At 43.1% G+C, this 17,310-nt stretch overlaps 2 protein-coding genes across 2 annotated transcripts in view; both read right to left on the bottom strand.

Annotated features, from left to right (window-relative positions):
- Positions 1–522: 522 nt before the first annotated feature.
- prrt1 (proline-rich transmembrane protein 1) lies at positions 523–12,739 on the bottom strand. The gene is made up of 4 exons (XM_084379061.1): positions 12,329–12,739; positions 7,295–7,632; positions 5,289–5,480; positions 523–3,991 (listed from the first exon to the last, which is right to left on the bottom strand). Exons 1-4 carry the CDS (start codon positions 12,345–12,347, stop codon positions 3,815–3,817), a joined length of 726 nt encoding a protein of 241 aa, XP_084235187.1. The 5' UTR covers positions 12,348–12,739; the 3' UTR covers positions 523–3,814.
- Positions 12,740–12,883: 144 nt separating this feature from the next.
- The window catches only part of skic2 (SKI2 subunit of superkiller complex), a 14,578-nt gene continuing 10,151 nt past the window's right edge, over positions 12,884–17,310 (bottom strand). Inside the window, exons 26-29 of the mRNA XM_084378607.1 lie at positions 16,452–16,562; positions 15,634–15,852; positions 14,923–15,063; positions 12,884–13,292 (exon numbers count right to left, since the gene is read on the bottom strand). Coding sequence (XP_084234733.1) covers positions 13,092–13,292; positions 14,923–15,063; positions 15,634–15,852; positions 16,452–16,562 — 672 coding nt within the window. The 3' untranslated portion in view covers positions 12,884–13,091. The remainder of the gene's footprint in view (positions 13,293–14,922; positions 15,064–15,633; positions 15,853–16,451; positions 16,563–17,310) is intronic.

The following is a 17,310-nucleotide window of genomic DNA, read 5'->3' as shown; positions in this document are numbered from 1 at the left end:
TGCAGATGTTTAGCTGGTAGGATGGTTAATAAGCAAGTTATTTTGATGCATCCACGTGTTTACTGTTTACTGTCTTAGTGTTAGCATGCTAACATCTACTAATAGGCACTAAACAGGACGTACAGCTGAGGTTCGGGGGATGTCAAGATTAGCTTTGCAGATATTTAGTCATAAACCAAAGTATTGGACAAATTGAAATTTGATCTATCCTCTGGTGACCATGAATGTCACAATGCTGTAGTTTGCTTGACTTTCGGATTGTACAGTACAAGCTCGCTGGATGAGAAGCTGCATGAGCTCGTGTGATTAACCAGAAGATAGAGACAGTGAGAGATACTGTAGTTCATGTTCATGACGGCGAGAGGAAAAAGAGAGACAGGGAGGGAGAAAACCGGGGCAACTATAAATAGCACCTTAGTGATGAGGGGAGAGAGGAAAGGCCACAGAGAGACTGAGAGGATGGAGAGACACTGAGAGGTGAAAACCGGACCGGAAGAATGAGACGCCGCTTTTCACCCAACGTATCGTTCACAACCCAAAAAATATTCTTTTATTCATTACTCAAACAACTGAAGTCAGAAAAAAAAAAAACAACCAATGCATGTGTGCAACACAGCCATGAACATAATTATAGTAATAAACCCTATAAGAGAACCACATGTACACAGGTAATTTTTTGGCTGTTTGAACAAGCGACCCATCGCATTTACAAGCTCAAAAAACAAAAAAAACAACAAAAAAAATGAAAAGAAAATGAGGAACACATCTTCCGAGCTGTGTCGTGAACAGCTGCGATTCATGTTGCTGAGAACGTAAGCGTCCTACCGTAAAGCGCACAGGGAGATGCAGCCTATAAACTCTGTATAAACTAGATATGCTAGGAGTGACTCTTTTCAGTAGACAAACACTCACTGCCAGAGCCTTCTGTACAATGAGAATACTAAACAGCATCATTTATTCTTTTAACACTGAAATATAACTGTGTCAGTCATATAAGGACAGGGCCCGTATTTATCAAGCAGCTAAAAGTCAAATTTAAGGCCTTGAATCATTAACTTTTTATCCACAGACTTATATAAATGGTTGGACATGTTAAAAAGAGGGTTAGGGTTAGGGACAAGATTGATAGCGCTCATATTTGTACCATAAATGAAGCTGATTAGCTTAGATTAGCAACAGGAGCTAACAGTTAGCCTACTAGCACCTCTAAAGCTCACTAATAAACATATTATCTCTTCTTTTTAAATACATACAGATACCTTAGTGTAAGCCAGGCTAGCTGTTTCCCCCTGTCTCTAGTGTTTGAGCTAAGCTAAGCTAAGCAAACGTTGCAATGCTATATCTTAATATTTAGTGCAGACATTGGGGTGATAACAATCTTTTCATCTAACGCTCTTAAAGGAAGCAAATAATGGTTATGCTGTCTTGCCGAGAGTTAGATGAGAATATTAATACCACTCTCATCTTTGTACCGTAAATCTGGAGCTAGCTAGAAGCTAGTTAGCTTAGATTAGCAGAAGGGACGCACAGTTGACCTGGCTTTATCCAAAGGTTATAAAATCCAGCTACTAGCACCTCTAAAGCCCATGTAATTTATCTTTTTCACTACATACAGATACCTAAGTGTAAAAACAACAATTTAGAGGTGCTGAGAGGTGGATTTTGTTACCCTTGGACAAAGCCAGGCTAGCTGTTTCCCACCTGTTTCTAGCGTTTGAGCGAAGCTTAGCTAGTATTAGTGTGGCCACAACCTTTGCACCAAACTCTCTGAAAGAAAGCAAATAAATGAAATTACCAAAGTGTCAATGTTTATGCTTTCTTGCCAAGAGTTAAATGAGAAGATTTATACCACTGTCATATTTGCAGCATAAATATGAAGCTAGCCAGAAGCTGGTTAGCTTAGATTAGCAACGGGGGCTACTACAGCTACTGTCTCTGATTGGTTCTTATATACTTAGATATTTGATAAATACCAGCCCAGTTGAGTTCAATGTATTTTATACATGAGTGACAATCAAATGCAATGAATAATAATAATAATAATAATAATAATAATAATAATAAATGTTTATATATCAACTACAGAATAAACTGTATTTATACTGTCTCTATTCGTGTTCATTGTCAACAAATACAATTTGAATCATTGTAATATCTCTTAATAATTCTTTTTAAAAATATCATCATCATCATCATCATCATCATAGGGACCAACAGAGTAAGGGGGAAGGCAGAAGGGATATTTTAATAGGTCCAATAAGTCATGTGGACAGGAGAAAGACAAAAAGAGAGAGAATGGGGACCAGAGAGCAGAAAGTGCTACAATACATCATAGGTATTATTGTTTTCCCTCTATCTCCTATTAGAAACATTCATTTTCAGTTCTCTCATAACGTCATGTAATAGCCGGTGCTGTCGTGTCACAGCTGTTACAGACGACAGCGCACCTGCTTCTCGGAGCTACGCTACATTATGAAAACCATGTGGGGTGATCGCTGACGCACTGTATTACCACAGTGAAACAACGCTAAAGGAGCTCACAGCCGCACATCTAGCCGCAATATTAAAAGACAAATGGTAACAAACCGAGGATGACATGCAGGGTTATGTTGCCTCATAAGTCTAACGCTTCACTATCATACACAGTGTCTGATTGATTAAATAGCTAAGAGATGTGCAACATAAAATAGGCCCAAAACACTTCTAAAATACTTGCAAAAAATTCAAATACTTAATCTAAATTGTCTCCGTTTCTTGTTTTGACATTTTGAAAAATACTGTACCACACACTTGTAGATATTTTAGGAAATATTCCCATCGACAGCTGGGAGACAAGCTATTTTGCACTAGACGCCCATTAGCTTAAATTTATATTCATCATGCACTATAAGAACTATGAATGTAAGCAGCTGCATCGTCTCATCGGGTCACGAAAAAAGTGCAAAAATGATCATCAGATATCAAATTTAAGCCAATTCAAAGTGTCGGATAGCGTGTGACACACTGTAAATCATTGCAGAAACAGTCAATGCATGGGTAGATATTGAATAAATTAATAAATAACACATTTTAAATAAATCAACAAACAGGTAATTCAAGCGTTATGTATCTTGTCATCCAGCTAAAATGTCCATGTAACATACAAACCTCAAATAAATACTCTGTTTGGTTACATCGGACGCTCGGTCCAGTTGTCCAGCCTCCATTTGGTTGTGTTAAATGTGTATTGATCCCCCCCCTCCCCTCTAACACTTAACATCAGTTTGACAGTCTCTTGTCCAAGCGTATCAGCAATAATACTCTGTAAATCAACACTATTTCGACATGGCACTTTTTTTTAGTTTTTAAATAAGAAAACACATGTAATACTTGTACTTGCAAGACTAAAAATGTGCATTTAACTATCCTAAAAATAACTGTGTGGGCCCGTTTAGAAGATTTTGTCGTTGGGAATATGTAGAAATTGAAACACACAGTGACCTATCCGCCCTTCTAACTACATGAATTAATCAGCGTCAAATTAATTGTTGATGCAAGGAGCTTCGTTTCCCTCTTTGCAGCATGTAAATATTAAGCAGTCGCTGTACTAACAGCAGTACTGGATCTCATTTGACAGCTGCTTGTATTTGGCGTTTGCACATTGGCTGTGATTGGTTTGTTTTTGGTCGTGTTTGACAGCAGCAGGTTAGGTCGGAGCTGTGTGTGTAGTAGCAGTTTGAGTGCATGTTCAGTGCTCCTCCAAAAACGATTGAGAGTAGTTAGCTAGCTAATATATGCCATGATTTCCCCCCCGTCTGTGTGACGCTGCGTGGAGTTACGGCTCCCAGTCGTCGTCGTGGTGCTGCGAGGCGATGATGACTACCACCGTGAGGATGGTGCACAGCACGATGGAGGCGATCCCGACAGCCAGGCTGATGAAGGAGAAGTTGCGCGCCTCGCGGGAGGCTATTTCCGCCGTCACCATGTCCCCTCTGGCTATCGCCGTACGCACCTAAGCGATGCGGGAGGGGGAAGGGGATGGGAGGGGATGGGTGTGTGGGAGAGAGATGAGAAATTAGAATAAATGTTATGTAAGGAGAAGATGCACGAGTGGGAGCGGGAGAGAGTCTAAAACACCATGAATGGATCGATTTCACTGCAGCACAGTCTGAATGTGCAGAAAGAGGCCACTCCGCACAACATTAACACGGCATAACAAACATATACAGCTCAGACCGGTGGGTCCATGCCTTGTCAGCTCAACTCAACTCAAAGCCAGCTGAGCAGGCCCAGAGGAAAAAATCCATTCTATCCCGTTGCACCGACAATGGTGCAGTTACGTAATGTGGTCTGTTGTGTGCATGTTGGTCAGCTCGGCCTGCCGTTACAGAGGCAAACGAACAGGCATCATGAGGTCTGAGAGCCACCAGACTGAGCCTTTACATTTACAACATCACGCTCGATTTGACCTGTAGGTTTAAAAGCGGCAGGAGAAGAGCAATCGGGGCCTTTCAGTGCAGACGTCGCACACGTGGCATCGCTGAAAGTAGGTTTTCAGCGGCTGTTTACCTTTTTGTTCTGATTCATAATTCAGAGGTGTTGAGAACACAAAGGGTCGACACATGTTACGGACTCTTACGGTCAGGGGGGGCTCAGAAAACTCAGCTGAACCGAACCATCAAGCTCATTGTGAGCAGGAAAGGCAGTTTTTTTACTTGCAATATGTAAGAATTGAACACCCCCAAGCAGAGCAACCGCTAACTGCTGCTAGCTGTAGCTGCCGTCAGCTCGTTAGCTCATTTGGCTTGAACAGTCCTTTAAGCTAACTCTGCCTGAGCTTTACTATCTGACCCTCTCCTCTTGAGGTACTAGGAGGTATTATAGGATAGGATGGGCTGGGGCTAGCTGGTTAGCATGCTAGCTTCAGGAGATGTCTTTGGCCATTTTGTTTTTCCCGTTGTCTCCGTCTACTTCAGTTGTTTAGAAGAACGCTGCAATGCTGTTGCAAATGTTTTGTGGACTACGAAACCTTGACATGCCTTTCCATCAGAACGAGGGCGAGTAGATAATGTCTGAATTTAAATTTCATGGTGAACTTATCCTTCAGTGCGTCTAAAATAAGTGGGATTTAAACTTTCTTACTTTTCCGCACACTTTTCATCACAGTGTCATTCTGAAAAGTTAAGTACATTTCTGAGCATAAAAATGACGATAAAACCACTTCGGGACACATTTGCATTACAAAGTCTCAGCGTGCGAAGGCGCCATTATGTTAATAAATCTCCAAGATCAAAAGATGTGTCGCTCACCTGCACCGCTTTGATGATCGCAATGATGCCTGTCGGCCAGAAGCAGCAGACGGTGGTGAGCACGGCGATGGGCAGGTAGTCGTGTGGCGGCCGACGGTCCATTAAGGTAATGCTGGGTGGCATTTGCATGGGATGAATCTGTCCCGGCGGGATCGCTGGGTGGCCTCCCGCCGCCGGCATGTAGGGTTGACCCTGAGCAGAGGGGAGGGAAGAAGACAGAGAGTAAGTACGAGCACTTAATAAAAGAGAGGAGCTGTCACAGAGCAGCTTACAAAGCACTTTCCGCTCAAACAACACAGAACAAGGTGATACCGTCTGAAAGGAGGACGGCATTGTACTTGCACATATTGAAGAGTCGTGCGTGGCTCAGCTTTATCAACAGCTCGCCTGCAAAATGTGCTACAATACAGACATTCCTTGCATTCAGCTTTTAAATATTTACTTAATTAAAAGAGACTAATAAGGTGGAAAAGATTAAACATCAGCACTAGCTTGCAGTTCGGTGCTCTTAGAGGTGAGACTGCACAAAAGCAGTCGCACTTTTTAGTTGTTTGATGACTCACAATCACATTTTGGGGCCTTATTTCTTTTTTCGGTTTACCTCGGGGTGAAGTGTGACTGGTTGTATCTGCTGCTGTGTAAACATGTGTAGCTGTAATTCAAAAACAGTGATATTGTACAAAAGCACTGGTTCACAGCCTGCTTAGTTTGTGATCCTCATCGTCACAGGTTGTATTTTGTCTCTTTCTACTCTGAAAAGAAAGACAAAAGACAAAAACATGCAGCAAAGATCCAGCACTGACCACCATCAGCCCTTTTCCAACACATGTGCCGGCTTGGATTGACTCGGTTTGACTCGGCACATGAGCCCACTGTGGACTTTTCATCTCTGTTACAAAACAGCTTCACATTCAGTCGATGTGTCTTTAACTGGTGGCGCACTCGTCTTGAGTCAGCGATGTTTAAAAACAGCTTCCTCTTTAGCACTGTTCACTGTTGCACTGTGCAACAGACAGACTGGATCTAGTCGAGGACGCTGCTATTCGTCCCTGAATGATAACGAGGCCTAGCCCAGCATCCTCCTAAATAACTGAAGGAGCTGGGGAACAACAACAACCATAAACATGGAATGGCTCCAGCTCGTCCCCAGATCCCAAATTAATTTAAAGAGACGTTATTTACACCCTCGGTGCGAGGGGTCGAGCTTGTGCACTCACTTCGGACAGAACGCATGCTAACACTTTTAGCTCAGCAGCTGCAGTGGAGACTCCTGCTTTACAGATAACTGGGTTTCCCAAAGAAAGCAACACAGTGTCCTTCAGACCAAGGCCTGGTGCTCAGACAGAAAATACTATTAATGGGATTCGAATGAAGTTTTTTTAACAGCCCATCCAGGGACGAGTAATGCAAATGATCTAAAATGCAGTGCTACCTGGAATAAGTGGAGTGAGTGAATTTATCTGTCCGTCCCCACAAAAATAACCGACAGAGGCTCTGTCTGCTGCCAGATTTAAAAAATCATGCCTGTGAGATGAAACCTTAATATGTAACGACACGCTCACTTGAACAAATGTATAATTCAGAAGACATAAAACACTTCTGTCATTTCAAGATAATATTCTGCTAATTTCTGAGGCAGATTTCTGGTCACTTGATTTCCTTGGGCTACAAAGCAGCGCTGGAAATCAACACAGCCAACAGAGATAACAGAGCACTGCCTGTGTTTTTTCCCTTTAATTAGTCCCAAATTACACAGTTCTCTCCAACAAACATATGGCAAATTATTAGGCTACTTTGCTTCCTAAAATAAAGTGCTACCAAAATAAATTTTCATCTGTCAAATCTGATAATAAAGGAAGGAAATCATACCAACTCTTCTCTGTGATATGTGCCGGAAAGAGACATTAAATATATCGAATTTTGAACAGAGTCTGGTGTAATTCTGCAGCAGCCTGATGTCAGACCTGTGAAATCTTTAAAAAGCTCTCCACTTGTCTCTGACTCACCGATGCCATCGGGTAGACGGGTACGTAAGCCGTGCAGGGCTGCAGCTGAAGCGGGTAGCCGGGGTGGAGGTATCCTACAGGGGGGTGAGGCATGGCGCCTCCGGGGCCCTGGGTCTGGACCGTGTAGCCCTGCGGAGCCCCCTGGGGTCCCAGCGGGCCGCAGTGGAACTGAGTTTCCTGGAGATATCCCTCTGAGCCCGGAGGAGGAGGTGGAGGAGGGTAGTTGGGTTGGGTGCCCGGAGCAGGCTGCATGCCCGGGTGTTGGGGTACGTTAGGGTCCTGCGGGCCGGGGAGGTACGGAGGAGGCTGCATGGTCTGACGGCCAGAGTCATCGAGACCTGAGAGATGAAGAAAATGAAAAAGAGTGAGGAAGGATGAGAAAAAAAAAAAGGTAGGAGAGGAAACACAAATAGAAAAAGCAGAGGAAGAACAATAAAGGAAGCAGATGTAAGACTGAGGGCTTGTTATCTAACTGGAGCACTGCTACAGCACGTTTGTCCGCATGTTGATCGTCTTATCTGTGGAAGCTAAAGAAGAAAATAAGATTAAAATTGAGCTTGATGAAAAAATATTCCCATGGTAAATCAGGATTATGAGATAAAAAGTCATAATTTGTCTCATAATTTAGTTTTATCTCAAAATTTAGACCATTTAAACTCATATTTTCAACTTCTTAACTCGTAATTATGACTTTTATCTCATAATTATGACTTTTTTCTAATAGTTTTTTTTTCCTTTCCCTGGCAGAAACAGGCTCCCATGCTTGTCTCAACGTCGGAGAGGAAAACAATTACGCAGACGAAAGCTTCAGCAGCATCACAGAAAACCTGCACAGCCTTTTGTACTAATGATGACAGTGATTGGCATTTTGACCTCTGAAGAAGAAAAGCCTCTTTCTCTCCATCTCCCTTCAGAAAAAAAAGAGGTTGCTAAGCGGTTGGAAATGTGACATTTCTGAGACGGAGAACTGGTCCGTCTGTCTGAAGCATCCGTCTGCTTTTGGACATCTAAACATTTGAGGCTCGCACCTCTGCTCCCTTTGTGTTTGCTTAACATGGAAGATGACTGATAGAGTGTCGTGTTTGCACAGCGGGGAAGCTGCCGAGGGTGCGGTAATCCATTTTGACAGGGACATGAGGAAGAGAGACGGAGATAGATGGAGGTGAGGACTGGAGGAATAAGGGTTTGATGGGGACCGAAGAACGAGAGCAGGAGGCAGTCAGAGAGCCGAGTGAGTGATGAGGCATGACGACTTGTGCTTTTTTACGTAACAGAGCCCAAACTCTGTCACAAGCAGGAACTGGACCAGAAGCAGACAGAGGGGGAAAGGAGCGAGCACGGGGGGAAAGGAAGAGACACCTTTAAAAGGTCAGGACGATCAGTTAGGCAGGGAGAAAAATACATGTTGGTGTTTCTCCATTTAATGTCTGTTCAGTCCAGAATCTGTCACGAGAAGCTGTCGAGTGGTGGATTTTGAAAAAGCCTTGCAGGTCTGTGGCACCTTATGTAACTCCCAGAGATAAAAGGATGGATTAAGGTTGTTGCTACTCAAGAACAGATATCAGGTCTCATTAATCTGTGAAATGAGTCATGTAGATGTTATTAAAGGGACATTAACATTTGCTAGACTAGACTAGAACCGGACGTTTTAATTGAACTTAAATTAATATCTTGAGAAATGTGCCGTCACTGTTGATCCAATTCTAGCCACGATGTTATTACACTGTAATTGTTAATTGCTCATTATTAGCAGCTAGTTTCAAATTAAAGTTTTAGTTGTTACAATCCCAGTGTTGATGGTTTCTATCAAGCTATCTTTTTTTAATTTATGTCCAAAAAGAGATATCAACATTCATCACAGTGCGGTTTGACAGGTCAAATTGAAAATATTGACTTGCGGGGCTCTGGTAGCTGAATGTTTAAGGCCACGGGGCTGCATGGCCTCAACGAGGTCGTCGGTTTGATTCTCACACCCTTCTCTCTCAACCATTTACACTCTTACTCTGCTGGCCAAAATATAATCTTAAAAACACAAACAACCCCTTTGCCAGAATTGTATGACGATGCTGTGCTTGTGCTCTGGTCAGGTTTAGGCAGGTCCAAATTTTAGGGACACAACATACCTGGTTAGGGTTGAGAAAATATCATGTTTTGGCTTAAAAATACCTGTTTTGGTTGCTACAGACAAGGTTGTACATTTTCCAGAGGTCTCCTTAAAAATATCCAGAGGTGTCACGCTTACAAGTTCTCACAATGTGTGACATGACCCGTTTGTAGAAACGTCTGTATGACACGTACAATCGTATCAGTGGATGGCAAAAATGTTAACTGCCAACAACATTTTATCCTGGCCATTGAGCTGAAAAAATGCATCGACATTGACTAAAACAAATGAAAACAAACGTGTAACTGGAAACATTAATGATGGTTCTGCTTCATCCAGTGAGCTGAGATGCACAATACTGAAGCTGCAACCCGGCTCACCTAAATAAAATAATAATAATATTCTTTTTGAACTTCTGGTTAGAGGCTAGCTGCATTAAGTTGGCTTTTTCCTGTATCGAATCTAATCTGACAGTTTTAATTTACTTTTTAGATTATCCCCTCCCTGTCGAGTCAAAACCGTGTATCTCTAAACCTGTTGATTATGAATCTGAAGTCAGAATATAATATCTTTGCTCTGTTTTTCATCTCTACTGATAATAGACAACATATTTTACTGTAAGTTGAGTCTTTTCACAGTATTGTATCAGATGAAGGATCTGAACAGGGCGGTTTCCACCGTGTTTGATAAGTCAAGTCAATTTTAATCACACTGTGTGGCCCAAATTTGCCTCAGAGGCCCGTTCTGTCAACAACTTTCTATCCAGCTGTGAAGAGTAGGAGCTGAAACATTAATGAGTTTCCTAATTATAAGTAACACTTCCATAATAAAGAAAAGGATTAGAGACATTTTGTTGAGCAATGTTGAGCAAAACAACTTGTAGAAAGACCGAATCACGGCGACGTCGTGCAAACTGGTCACTTCTGGGTAGAAAACTGGCGGTTGATTCCCAGAAGGCCTATGGAGATATCTGAAATCACCAGACAGTTAAACATGATGGTTCAACCTATCTGCTGTTGCCACTGTGTTTATTTCGCGCAATATGTTGCTTTGCTAGTGTTAGATATCAACTCAACAGCGACATCTTGGAGCTTGGTGGAGATGTAACCACCCAATGTGAGTGACTGCCAAAGACGTTATATTAAACATTATTCAGGGAGTGGTAGCCTGATGTGAGCGGCTGCTATCTTGGAAAGATAGGTACGGCAAACAGACGGGAGCAAACCACATACTGCAGTAAAAGTTGAAATTTGTTATATGAGTTTATGATTATGAGTAGGCTACACATGCTAATTTTCTATGGTAACAACCAACAAGAAAGATTTTAAGACCTCTCAAACACTATGAAAAATTCTGTCTAATAAAGAAAGACGATCGAATCTTAAACAAATTTCATGTTGTTTGTCCGAGTCGTGTTGCCGTACCTAGCTAGGGGTACTGACAGAGGAACACGCCAAAGGTAAATTGTTACTGATGAGATATGAAACAACCAAACAAAAAAGCACTTGGGATAAATGAGACGTTGACACTTATAAATAACGTTGTGAAAAAAGGTTTATTAACTTGTATGTTAGCTAGTGCATGACGCAGGTGTTTTCTGCCCGGAAGTTACTGTAAACAAGCCACGCCCCTTCCGGTTTCCTATGGTAGTGAATGGAGAGAGACAAATATTTTATTTTTATCCCGTTTGAATTGTGCCATGAATGACACATATGATGTTTGTCGATTTAAAAGACAATTTTTCAAGACAAGAAAGTAGCTGTTTGCCGTTATTAAAGTAAACACACATTATTTGTCTCTCCATTCACAAGTGTTTCTGAAATAACGTCTCATGGGGGAAACCGGAAGGGGCGTGGCTTCGGCTCTATATTCCTATAATAGCCGACTTAAATGTAGATTTCTTGATTTCTGGCTCTGTTTTGGACCATGGGCCTATTTATTTGCACAAACCTCGGTCAGATAAAGGGTCAGTGAGTCAGGCAGACTTGAATAACAACCTAACAACCCCTCTGTCTCTGCAGTCTGTTCTGCAACTATAGAAACAGAAGAAGGGGGATGCATTTTGGTCATTTTCCCTCACAAATAAACGTCCTGCATCCTCATAAATAACATTAAAGATCTGCTGTTTTGGTAATACCTGAACACGGATGATTAGGCCACACAGAGTTAATTAAAACACTAGACAGGAGCCACGTTTGCAGCCAAAACTGCAGTCTGCGGTCTAATGTACAGTATCAATGGCAACTTTATGAGTTTCATTACCTTTATTCTTTTACCCTGTATTTTTCATCCTAGAGAGACAGCCACAAAGAGGAGGTACACATGTGTTTTTTTTTCTCGTGCAGCAGACGTTGACGATTATTAATTAAGGCTTTTAAACACGCGCGCAAGTGGAGCCGTGCACGCGCAAAGGACACCCACACTAATGTCTATAGTCAGGAGAGATGTACGTAGGCCTGTGCGTAATGATGACAATGAGACACACAGCAGGGAAAAGGGGGAAAAAATGACAATTATCCCAATCTGAAGATTTTAAGTAGCCTTTTTTACAATCATCACAAGAAGTCCTTCAGTTTTTGAGCAGAAATGATAATAATAATGATGATAAAAAACAGATTTAAGATGAGAATATAACCACATAAAGTGTAAGAATGCTACTTTAAACTCTCTGGATGTTAACACGAGGCCCTGTGGTGGCTTTTCTCCCCCCTCGGGCTGCACCCACACAGCGGTGCATCATCCTATAGAAACAGCGCTGTGCAGATAAACAGCGGATGGAGACGCAGATGACAGAAAACAAGATGTAGTCAGCTTGACATCCATCCGCACATCATCCACACAAAAAAACAACCACATTCTCACTCCTGAATATGGGTGAGCAAATTAAGACTTCCACGTTGAACGCAATTTAAAAAAAAAACCTCTCTCACCGTGTTTCTCCGACGCCATCCCTTCCGATCTTCTGCGTTAACTCCGGCTGATGGTGGGAAAAAAACGCTCCTTTCCGTGCGCGATGATGCAGACTTTTACTCCAAACGCGTGCAACCCATCCTCAAGATGTCTTCATCTTCAAAAACACCCACGTTTTTTTATTATTATTATTATTTTTTTAGCAATAACTTCACGTGTTTTTCGGATTTTTTTAATGTAAAAACTCTCGCCCTCTTGCAGCGCTCAGCTCCCTCTCTCCTCTCCTCTCCTCTGTCTCCCTGTGTGGCTGAAGTCTAATAAGGTTTCTCCACTAACGCGTCGCCGTACATTGAATTAATCAGACACAAAGCTATCGTTGTCTTAAAGCGACAGTCCTGACTGGGGAAATGCACATGGACTGTGCTGGAACATCCCATTGTAGCTCAACAAAGAGCACTGCATTGCATTTCTTTCCCTGCACCTCCTGTTTGTCCTGAGAGGAGTTTGTTTACAGGATGTTAAGTGGCTGTTTATGATGAACCACCAATTATCTGAGAGAGAAAAAGGACACTGCATCATGTTTCTGACATACAGATTTTTATTACTGTACAATAAATTACAACTGTCTGTGTTTTGGTCTGGGTTTTTTTTTTAAAAATCATTCCCTTCTTCCTGTTCAGAAATCCTCATGTAAACATGTTTTGTAGGCACATACACCATGCTAACATACATATCACACCTTGCACACAAAGAAACACTTGGCTGCAGGCATGCCTCCGTCTCTCAGTGGGTGTAGAGGGAGGCGGTGAAGACGATGTCCCTGCGGATGGCGAGGGAGGCCTTCTCCATCTTGCTCCCCAGGACGGAGTCTCCCACGATGCGGGCGGCTTGTCGCACCTCCTTCAGCACCTCGTCCAGGCGCTGGATGCAGCGCACCACCGTGCCCTCCTGGACGTCTGTCAGCTGGGCGATCTCTGCGAACGGCTGCGAGGAGGAGAGATGTGGCACGGTGAGAGGGTGTGAGATGCAACGCGAGAAGGAAGAGTGTTCTGAAGGAAACGTGTCTTAACATATCCTCATAACAAACTAGAATGGCACTCAGTAGAGCGCATACCTCCGCCAAAGGCCAATAATCCCCTCTGTACTCACTCACAGACACAGAAATACATCAGATTTTTTAAATCATGATCCATGCTTGAGATGTCCTATCTCGCAATGTTAAAGGAGGTGAGAATAACTTCCAGGATCCGTCCTTTTATCCAGATCTGCACCAGAAGTTAACGGGGTCTATTCTGGGCTGAGACACATCCCCCATCCAAGTTTAATGGAAATCCATTAAGTCGTTGTTGTGTAATCCTGCTCACAAACCAACTTACAAAACAGACACGAGCGAAAACATAACCTCCTTCGATGAGGCAACAAATTACTAGACAGACAAAACTAATCTACATTCAAGCTTTGAATTCTCATACAGTATGTTAACGACTGATTACTGTGAGTAAGTACAGTGAAGAGATCCAAAACCACGATGTCAGGACAGGGAAAAAGACACAAAACAATGGATCAATCAAGAACCAATCATATGAACAGATGTTGCTACATTTTTTGTTTAGTTTTTCAGCTGTTTTTTTCCCGTATTTATTGCTAAAAGAAGTATTACTTATGGCAGGAATACTTTCACAAGTATAGGAGAATAAAGTGCTGGTTTAGATCAGGATCAGTGGACTTTGAGACAATCACTACCCACGGCATCTTTCGACCGTCCAACCTGACCGGACCGCCCCCAGGGAGGGAAAGAGTCGGGATAACCTCGCTAATACATATTGGATTTAGGGCTGCTACTGGCTGCTGTCCGGCTGCAGGAAAGGGAATTAGAAAAATTGAATCAAGATCAAGATGAAGCTGTTGCACTCGACTGGAGGATCGTGTTTCGAGCCATCAGAGCGCAGGACCACAGCGGGACGAGGAGCGGTGGACTGTTTACATCATTGATGCCTGGTGCTCACATGCAGTCGGAGTTGATGGACTGCGTTTAACCGATGTTGAACTTTTACTGTGAAGATGCCAACAACATTATCATCCCCATCTTGTTGCTGTTGTTTGTCCTCTCTGTCTGGTTAATGATCGTTTCAAACTCCTGCCCACACAGTAACACAGGCTTTCTGGTGAGAAGACGTCTCCGAGCACCAGCTGAGAAGCTCTTTTGAGAGACACAGAAGACAAAGAATGTCTCCCTGTGACGAGTAAACTGATTGATTTGTATAATGTTCCCCTTTAACACAGTATTTCTTATTGAGATACAAGTGTAAACCCATGGATGTCTCTCATTGGTTGGTGGGCCTCGAGTCTGGCTTTATGGCCGTCACCATCTTTGTCTTTTGGAGCTACAAGTGATCGAATTTGGACACAAGGGTGAAGCTGGGAAAGATATCCTGATTGAATCACTGTGGTAGCGACTTATCAATAATGAGGTAGCCACGCCCTGAAGCATTTTAGAGCCCGACTACGAAACCACATCCAGATTGTTATCTCTCTATAGTCGGTGAAAAACTTTCACTTTTGAACGCCTCTTCACTGGAAAAATGCTCACTGGGATATAAGAGTCAAACCTCACCATGCCTCGGGCCCAGCAGTAAACCACTTCTGTCAGGCCAAACTTGAACTGGCCAACAAACTCCTCAGCTGTCTGTGGTATCCCACAATCCCTCTGCAGCTCTCCGATACGCTTGGCCACCGATAGCACCCGATCGATGCCCTGAGAGAAACAAAACAGAGACAAAGAGAGAGCGAGAGAGAGATAAAGGAACAGATGGTAAAGAGTAAGTTTTTTGTTTTACAAGCAGCCCTTAAATGCATCGCTCTCCTGCCTCTTAGTGTTGACAGGGTGACCTTGTCATTTACGTCCAAAAAATCTGTTTCACAAGCTGTACCATGGCATGTCTGCTCTCCTATCTCGGGTCGACAGCGTGGAGTCATCACTAATTTATGCTCTCATAAAGCAGTTTCATGTATCGGGGGCCGTTCACAAGACTTACTGACACAGCAAAGGCGTCTTTGACAGACACGAGTGAATTAATATGTGAGTGAGTGACTCGGGTGAGTCGGGTGAAGAGTTCGCGTTGTCCTTTCTGCAGGGCAAGGATGTTATGCTTCAAATCTGCACGAGTACAATGTTAATGTAACGTGAGAGTGAGTCATGTGAGTCACTTGAAGGAGGAGGCTGTACAGTATGTCAGGACACACGCATCGTGACTGATGTCACTTTCATATCTGTGTTTTCATGAGAGAGAACCTGCTTGAACAAAGAAAAACACTTCCTCCTTACCTCCTGCAGCGTGTTGGTAATGTGCGGCTCCACCTGCGTGTTCTGCTGGAAGACCAAACAGGACAGCAGGGCGGCGCTCTCCTCGGGCGCCAGCGGGCTCAGGGCGTTCTCGAACAGCAGCTCGGTCAGCAGCAGCTCGTGGCTGCTGATCTGACAGGCAACACGGCCTTTCAGCTGCACCGCCCCGCTGCTGTCGACGTACTGGAGCGACTGCAGCACCTGAGGCAGACAAACGGGGGGAATAAACCTCTGAGTGTGTTTGTTCAGGATCGATACAGATAAATCGGGCTGCGGTCAAGTCACAAAAGTTTTTATCTATGCAGTTAATTTCAAAGTCGCATCGAAACACTTGCGGTCTAGAGCAGCACTGGAACCTTTAACTCAAAACATCCTGAGAGCGCCACTTTCCTCATGGATCATTGCTGACTTATCTTTTACAATCTTCTTATATCTCTCTGCTTCTTCCTCATTTAAAAAAAATCTTAATCTGTACATTCTGATAATCATTTGATAATTATCTTTTTCTTTCTTGAATTGAGGGTCTAAGCAGGACTGAGAGTGTTGTACGATATTTGTGATTTTGAGCTGTATAAATACATTTGACTTGACTACCTGCAATCTTACCTGGAGCCTCGGTACAAGGACAGGTGTGCAACTTCTACTGTTGTGATGTGTATTACAGGGGTTAGCTACGGGCCTAAAAATAAATATGAATGCTTTAAAACAACTAAAATGAGACTGAAACGACTTTACTTTGAAAAATAAAAGCGCCCTGACAGAAAGAGGTCGGGGCAGAGAGTCAAACATGCGATTCAAACCTTGATCCTCTGATGGTATTCAGGCAGCAGAGACAGGGACTGGTCCGACACCAGGAACAGCAGCCTGTCCAGCTCCTCCTGCACACTCATCCTCTCCTTAACCCGAGCAAACTGAAACACACACGCACACACATGCACACACGCACAGAGCGTGATTACTTAACGTGAGCGTATAACAGCAGCACTGCAGCACTTGACCTGATTTCACCGCAACAAAAAAAGGCAACGCTGCATTGTATTGAGAGGAAAACGTTGCCTGTTGTACTCTCATTAACAGCAGGAAAGAGTCTCTTTGTGAATCCGTTACATAAACCCACTGAGGCCAATTACTGTACACTAACTGCCTGCATTGTAGAGCATTCTGCATTAATGCCCACAATGCGGCATAAAGACACAAGAAAGTGTGAACCTTCAGTGATGAGAGGAGACAGTGATACAGCAAGTAAGAGCTTGTTATCTTGCAGGGCGACGAGAGCTCTGCTCGTGCACGTGCGAGTGCGCGCGAGACGGCTCGAATGACACGCTGTGCCTGTGAGACAGTGATGAGCTGCAGCTACGAGCCTATATGGGTAATTATAGAAACAGCCGGCTCCGATTCACGCATCTCATCTCCTCGGCGAGGCTGCCAGGAAGACAGGATACACAACACAAAAGGCAGAAATCTTGTGGTGGAGTTTGATGTTATTATTGTGAAACTAGAGGAGGAATGACGGAGGGATAAACAGAAGGAAATAAATGATAAAAGGTTTCAAAAGGGGCCAATTGCAAAGTGTCTTATGTGGGCTGTGATGCTAATAAGATGCATAAATATGCAATTTCTGCACAAAAGCATTTGACGTCTTTACTATCGTTGCTTCAT

Source organism: Pagrus pagrus (assembly GCF_965226575.1).
Source record: "Pagrus pagrus genome assembly, chromosome: 17".
Classification (NCBI taxonomy): domain Eukaryota; kingdom Metazoa; phylum Chordata; class Actinopteri; order Spariformes; family Sparidae; genus Pagrus; species Pagrus pagrus.
The sequence above is the reverse complement of the archived record's forward strand: the minus strand, read 5'-3'. Positions and strand labels throughout refer to the sequence as shown.